This window comes from Glycine max, chromosome 1 (genome assembly GCF_000004515.6).
Source record: "Glycine max cultivar Williams 82 chromosome 1, Glycine_max_v4.0, whole genome shotgun sequence".
Lineage (NCBI taxonomy): Eukaryota > Viridiplantae > Streptophyta > Magnoliopsida > Fabales > Fabaceae > Glycine > Glycine max.
The window spans coordinates 8,374,407-8,382,638 of NC_016088.4; the positions used below are offsets into that span (position 1 = coordinate 8,374,407).

Consider the following 8,232-nt stretch of genomic DNA (forward strand, 5'->3'; position numbering starts at 1 on the left):
GTTATCCTCTCAAAGAAACCAAATGATTTTACTTTTTCAATAATAGATAATGTGTTTAAAAATATGTTACCATTACGTTTGGATAAAGAATTTTAATTGAGGAAAGTTATTTATCAAAAAAATTAAATTTTTATAATCTAAAATTCATTGTTTGAATGTTTTGTTATGAAGAATTTAAATTTTTGGAATTTTAAAATAGAATTTTAAACAATTAAAATTATGAAATTTTAATTTCCTTCTAAAAGGTGAAAAATTGAAATTCTCTTCTTGATAGAAGAATCTTTCAATTCGCGTATTTTCTTTATAACCTTTCTCTTTCTCTTTCACCTGAAAGTTCTCGAAATTTCGTTCTTGAACTCACAATTCTTCCCTCACGCCGATCTTCTTCTTCAACAAATACTGTATGAGCTTAGGGGGACAAGTAGAACTGCACCTGCTAGTCAGGGGAGCATCTGTCCCTACCCATCATGCGACGGAGGTGCTTGTTGACGCAGTGGGCATGTCTTGCGTGTTGACTGAATGCTATGGTTGAGTGTGGTGGTGTATGTCACCGTATCCCGATTTTCCTGCAACTTCATGTGTCACATTAATATTATTTCCTTTGGAAGCACACCAATCATATTTTTTTTTCTCTTTGCATTCATTTTCTTTCACCCTCACAATTTTAATTTTTTTTATCCAAACATAAAATTTTAAAAACAAAAGAATTTCAATTGAAGTATTTAAAATTTCTCATAATTTTAAATTTCCTCATCCAAACACACTCTATTAGATTCTTTTTATAAAAATGAATCACTAACATTATTTACATGAAAATTATGATTTTTTTAATAAATTTGATGTCATAGCTATTTTCAATTCACTGACTTGTATTCTAATTTCATTTTAATAGGTGTTTTCAATTTGCTGACTTAGATTCTAATTTCATTTGCAATGCACGTTACTTATTTAAGGAAATTTTGTAAAATAGTAAAATCGAGCAGGATGAAATTTGTGATTTGAATGCATAAATATCTTTACATATATTTTAATCAAATTATCTTTTTTTATAGTATTTATATATTTGTATTTATTTATTTATTATATATTAAAAACAAATTTACACATTGAAATGTGAGTGTGAGGGTTATTTATAAGGCACACATTCATCTTTTCTGTGCCTGGCCATTCCGTTTCCCAGATCTGCTCCTTCCGTTCCCCCTCAGGTAACCCTTTCTCTTCTCCGATTAGTGTTTTCCATTTTCATTCATTTTTTCGCTCTTCATTTTCCATTTCTCTTATCGATCCGCACATTTTGCATTTCATGTTACGCGAGATCCTTTTCCCGGCCTCGTCAATCTCCCTTGTTCAGATCCATTTTCAATTTTCAATTTTCATTTTCATTTTGTTTTTCGCTGTGTGGAATAGTAGGTTTTGATGTAATCGTTGTCTTTTGTGATTGATTTGATTTCGATCAATTCATTCCGTTGCACTCATTCTTATACTGTGAAATGTGGATGATAATGGAACAGAGGGTGTTATTCCTCTTTTTCCATCGAAAGGAAGTAGATATAGATGTCTTTGTTAGTCTTATAGAATTATGATCAAATAACAAATGTCTTTTTCATTCCGTTTTTGCTGTGTTGTGCATTGTCTCCAGAATTGGATCAGATATATTTTAAAATGATTTTAATTAAGGTTTTAAATTAATTTTGCGGTTTTGTTGAATTTCCTGATTGCGGGAAATTGCGGACAAATATGGGCGATGTGGCCACAATTGCAATCATTGTCACCCCCAAAAACCTTGACGCTGCGACCGAGGTCTTGGTCTTGGTCCTTTTTTAAAACCTATAATGTCGTAGATCAATTGTTCACAAGATGATGAAAACTGGTAGTAAAACAGAAAAAATGTGCTAGATGTTTGAATGCAAAATGAAAATACATTTGATTAATGTTTAGTGCACTCTTGGTGGTGACTGTTGTCTGAATAAATATTTTTTGTAGGTTGTCACATTTTATTTCTGTCCCTCCCTTTTTTGTGTTTGTGTCTTTTACTGCTTATGAATTTATGTGAATCTTGTTTGTCCATTTGATGGCTGAGACTAGACTGTACCTTTCAGAAATCAGTTGAAGAGCATGGGTCGTGGAGTTAGCAGTGGTGGTGGTCAAAGTTCATTGGGTTATCTTTTTGGCAGTGGAGAGGCCCCTGCCCCAAAACCAGCAACAAATAATGCCCCAGCCCAACCTGAAGTGCAGGCTGTAAATAATGTGCCTCCTCCAAAAGCATCTCCTCCTACTAAAACAATAGACCCTAACAAGGCTGCTGGTATCAACAGTCATTCTACTGATGGCCAGAACACCGGCAACTTCATCACGGTATTATTTGTGCTTATTATCTTGTATTTAATTTCTTTTTTTTCCAAGTTAAGTTATTATAATTTAGGCACTGTGTCAAGAACCAACTATACCAAAAGCTAACAGTGATTAAGTTATTATAAACTGCTAGATGAAGACACATGGTGACATGAATGGTTTTATATTATGGCGCTACAAGGGATTAAGTCTGGTACACTGCACACACTTACAAAATTAGGTTTGATTGTCCCCTATATGTGTTTTAATTGTCTTATATGTATTGTACTGTGATAATTTTGTTACTGTGGGTTCATATAGATGATCTTATTTTTCACCTCACATGTTGAAAATTCAAAATAATTAGGTCTGGATGTTCAATCTAGTTAGCTATACTATCTGTACTAGTTTGGAAATTATCAAATATTTGGGAAACAAAATTATTATCTGGGTTCTTTTCTTACTGCTATATGCATAAGAATCAAAAGGTTGGTTTTGCCTATTCAATGAGAGTGAATCTACTTAATCATCTATTTAGGATTTGTTTTCTATGCAATGAGGATAAATCTACTTAATTATGTATTTAACCTTGAATATCAGCTGTCAGCACTGACTGTTATTATGAAATATGAATAACTTAATGTTCATATTGCTTAATGTTGACTTCCTATCAGTTTATTTTCAACCTGGACCTAGGTATTATTTAAACTGTAGTGAAATACCTATATATCAATGATAGTGATAGAGCTTCCATCTTGTCTTGTAAACAGAATTCGACACTGTTTGCAGTCAATTAGCATTTAACATAGTGGGCAATAAGGCTTGGTTATTGTACTAGAGTGATGTCTTACAAGTTTGAATCTACAATAAGATACATTCCACAACATTCTGAAGAGATACATGAAAAGTAGATTAATAGCTTGTCTGACCATGCTTAGATTTATTTTCTTTGGAATTTATCTGGATTGATATTTTTCTTTTCAAATTTGGCTGCAGGACCGACCCTCAACCAAGGTCCATGCTGCCCCTGGTGGTGGTTCTTCCCTAGGTTATCTCTTTGGTGAACCTGGGGAGGGGAAATGATACCTTGTTTGCAAAGCTTTTGCTCGATGATGAATGATTTATTTTGAAATTCAGGTCGTGGAAACATAATGGAAGATATGGTGTATTATAGGTTATGGTTGCTACGATAAGTGAGTCAAGAGTGCTATATTTTGGATGTGCTAAACATCTATTACAGAACTGTGTTTGACAGAAACAAATATCTCTATTAAGTATTAAGTGCACATTTGCTTCCAATTTTGTATTTCTTGTTTTCCTAGTTATTCTATTAATTTGTTATCCTGCACCGGGTTATTTCCATGGATACGAATAACTCATGCTGAAAAATTCAGGCATAATTTTGGTTAGTAAAATGAAGTGTTAGCAACACGATTTTTGACACTCTTGAACCCACTAATATCTTTTTGATGGATTGGACCCACTAATATTAGTTAAAACTTTATTGGAAACTGCCAAATTATGAATGAAATATTGTCTCCTTCGGGTTAAGGCCTAAACCTTGAACTAGCATTTTACTTAGATTATTGAGTCAGTATAAGGTTAGAGAACGGTTTCAAATTATCGAGTATTCTTCGAGTCATAACCAGTTCGTAAGAAAGAGTCGACGAATTGGACTCTTCACTTTAACTCTTATTTAATAAAAGATTAATTTAATTTTAAAGCTAAATGTTTCTGGGGAGTTGCAGTGGTTGTGTGCCTTCATATCAGAATAAAAAAAATCAGTTCTTCCCAACCCAACTGAATTTGTCCTTTTGTTTTATGTTTCCGTGCGGATCCTCTGCAGTTGTCCTTCTTAACTAAAAATACAAAAGAGGAAATTTCAATTAGAAAATAAAATCTCAAAATGTTTGTCGTCAGGAACAATAATTTAGTGAGTGATTACTTAAAATCTCAAAAGATGATATATATTATACATAATGATTACTTCAAATGATATGTTTTTGTCTTATTAATATCTTTAGATCATTATCCTCTACATCTTATTATTATTAAAGAATAACGGATCTAATATTTAAATTAGGAATTGCAATTGGATTTTGGATCCAGGATTTGGATTTATCTTTTCAAAGAACAAGTGTAGGTAACATCTCAACATGTTTGCCCTCGAATTCCAACACTTGTTCCTTGCTCTTTCTCCTTCTCACACTTAACACATTTTCCATGAGTAATTAGATGGTAGGCTTCCTTATAACCTACAAAATTCCAAATGATACATACATATAACCCTGCAACAGTACCTTTTTTCTTCTACTCATTAAAAAAAGTACCTTTTTCCTCCTTAATAATATTGATACTCCCCTACTTACTCCTATAGATAAATAGAACCTCGAAATAGCCTTCATATCATTTAACACCTTTGCTCTTGTCTTTCCCCTTCTCACACTTAACACATTTTATGCTTAGCAAAAAAAAAAAAAAAAACTTGACACATTTTACATTAGTAATAAGAGTTGGTCTCACTATTACTGAAAAAAATCCAAAATATGCCGAGATATAACCCCCGATAGTACCTTATTCCTCAATAATGATACTTCCATAGTTTCTTTTTTTACCCACACGCTTTATACTTTTATTTATAAGAAGGAAAAAGTATAAATTAAAAATAAGTTTAAATAAAAGAAAATATGTAGTAACAATATTATTATTTTCCCGCTAAAGTGAGCTTTCACGGAAATTGTAGGGTCCAAATCCAATTTAAAAATTAATTACGAGATAAGATAAGACAAGGACATAAAGACACGTACAAATATTACAACTATTACTTTTGACACTAAAATAGCAAAACGAAACTTCTCTGAAGGTTCTGGCACACTTACAAGCAGAAAGCACCAATCCTCAAAACGAAGCCTGATATCATATGTCCACACATGAAGGAAGTGCAAGTACTTCAATGTTTCTGTGCGCACAACAGTTTTCAAAATGTTCATGAAGATGGAAATTTCCAAGGAAACTTCTCAGGTTTTATAAATGACCCTATTCCGCTGAAGCTAATTCTTCAAATGATCCACAATCATATAGAAACCCTAATTTGTTACACCTAGCTTCTTCCTTCATTTTCTCATCATCAATATTCAACAACATGGCTAATTTGCAAGGAGGGCCTGACTTTGACAAAATCTTTCACTTCCTCTCCATTTGCATCCTTGCTTTCATCAATGAAGGCTCTTCCTCCCTCTCAAGTGCATTCATGAATGAACCATGGTCATGGGGCCTAAGCATTCCCATAAGTTTGTACGTGAAATTCGCACTTGAGATTCACACTCACCTTGGAATCTGCGTTGGGGTTGGAGTACCCTCTTTGGTCTATTGGGGTGCCACACGTGGTGCCATTGATTGGTACTGGGAAGCAGCATTGAAGTTCAACCACGAGATCTTCAAGACATGCTTGTTCAATGTTGTGATTGGGTTGCTACACTTGTTGGTGTCAAAGCTTGCTCATTACATCATTGAGTGGGTGAGGGATCACAAGCTGATGAACAAGGGTTTGTTGTCTCATTTGCTAGTGGTTGCAAACTTGGACTTGGAAGCACTCTCTCAACACCCTTTACTAAGGCCTATTTCTTTCAAAACTTTGTTCTTGAAGCTCATTGAGTTGCTTGTTGTGTTCTTCTACAATGGGAACATATTGCTCTTGAGTTGGTGCTTTTCAGGGCAGGTTTATAGTTATGAGGTTGGTAAGGCTATTTCTTGGGTTAGCTTGGGGAGCTCCATGTTTGTGTGGATTAAGTCTTTGCTCAGGGAACTGGGAACACAACAGGAACCACTTGAAGAGAAGCCATGCATGAAGGAGGTAAAAAAGGATAACTGTTCTTCAATTCAAAGTGTGGAGACCAAGGATGATCATGACCAAGCATTAATCTGCTCACCAGAATGTTGATGGATTAGTAGTGGTGTCAATGGATGACTCAATAAGGTGAAGGTGGAATGGATGATAGTTTTTAAGTGTATCAGCAGTGAATTGTAATGAGTGATGACCTATCTTTTGTATATATATTTCTATTTATATATTTCCTGTCATGTGAGTGCTGTGAGTACTAAATGTTGAAACATTCCTTGATGTTATCTAAAGTAGACATGAGTTAGGAATAAAGGTTTAGTATGTGCATCGATTATTAACCTGTCAATGTTTTCATGTATAAGGACTGTCTCAATTTATTGTATCATTTCTTATTTTACTTGAGTTACGTACATTCAAATATAGAGTTGGACGTATTTTAAGAAATGAGTGCGTTTCTTTGATAAACACCAGAATGGTCATAAATTATTTATTCAATCACTTATTTCCTTTGTGTCATTTCAAATAAAAATGTAATATGAACATTAATGAGACTTTTTTATCAATTGGGAGTAAAAAATTTCACAATTTTTCATTTGGGGGTATATTTTAAAAAATTATCCAAAACGGAGTAAGTCGTCAGAAATCGTAACAACTGTTACCATTTTTTAATTTTTTTTATTTTTTAATTGAAGTCGTAAAAATATTTACAACTTCAATATAAATATAATTTTTTTTTCGACTTTAAAATCGTACTAAAAAAACGAAAGTCGTATTTTGTTTTACAACTTTAAAGTCGTAAAACTGTATTTAAAAAAAATTGAGGTATACCACTTCAAAGTTATAACCTCCCTTTAAAAATAACGATATTTTTTTACTATTTGCAGCCTGTTTTTACTTTGTTAACCTTTTTTTTCATAAATTTGTTTTTTTAATTTAATAATGTTAACGATTTTATTTTTTTAAAATAAAAAATTTTAAAAATATATTTAAATATATAATAAATAATATTAAGTTATTTTTATTAGAATATTTTTTGTGATTTTATTTGATATGTTATTATTTTATTTTAATGTTTAATTATTTAAAACATATTATATATATTTTTATTATAGTTTACTTTAAATGTTTAATTATATAAATAATCTATCAATAAAAATTAAAAACAACATAATTAATACATTAATATAAAACACACAATACAAATAAAAGAAAAACATAAAAATTACAAGTTATTTTAGTCATGTACTTGTTTGTATGGACAATTATTCTGATTATGTCCTTCAGTTCTACATAATGAGCATTTCTTAGGCCTATTTGGAATTGGTTCATCCATCTCATTATGTATCCGAGTAGTGGTCGGCCTGCCTGATGTCTGCCGCCGTTTTGAAGGATTAAACATAAATTGCGGACCTAAATAGTGAAACCATGTGTCTTCACTTCCAAGGGAATGAAAATAATATTGATAAACTTTGAAAATATTTTTCAACTTGTATACAGGGTCAACAAAGTCATCATAATTTAAATTGCAAAAAGCACACGCTGCAATTGCATGTGAGCAAGGTAGTCGAAGTGCTTGAAATTGTCCATAATCACACAATCATTCATTCAATTTGACAGTGCATGTCATTGCTCATCGACCAAGTCGCGTATTTGCAATTTCTTAAACCTCAAACTCCCCTGTTTCTCGAACATACATGCGAACATAATGTGAGGTAGTAATGTGTTGATTTTCTTGCATCATGACATATACGTCTTCGGAGTACCTATGCCCTGCCTTTACCAAAAATATACTAATAAAATCAACTTAATATTATTTATTATATATTTAAATATATTTTTTAACTTTTTTATTTAAAAAAAATAAAATTGTAAACATTATTAAATTAAAAAAACAAATTTACGAAAAAAAGGTTAACAAATTAAAAACAGGCTGCAAATAGTAAAATAGCTTTTTTTTTAAAAAGGAGGTTTACCTCAAATTTTTTTAAAAATACAGTTTTACAACTTTAAAGTCATAAAACAAAATAGGATTTTCATTTTTTTTAAAATACGACTTTAAA

At 31.9% G+C, this 8,232-nt stretch overlaps 1 protein-coding gene across 1 annotated transcript; it reads left to right on the top strand.

The window, feature by feature from the left end:
• The first annotated feature begins 1,160 nt into the window (after positions 1-1,160).
• LOC100499684 (uncharacterized) lies at positions 1,161-3,583 on the top strand. Its single transcript, NM_001251388.2, has 3 exons — positions 1,161-1,205; positions 2,100-2,355; positions 3,328-3,583. Exons 2-3 carry the CDS (start codon positions 2,116-2,118, stop codon positions 3,412-3,414), a joined length of 327 nt encoding a protein of 108 aa, NP_001238317.1. The 5' UTR covers positions 1,161-1,205; positions 2,100-2,115; the 3' UTR covers positions 3,415-3,583.
• The last annotated feature ends 4,649 nt before the right edge of the window (positions 3,584-8,232 follow it).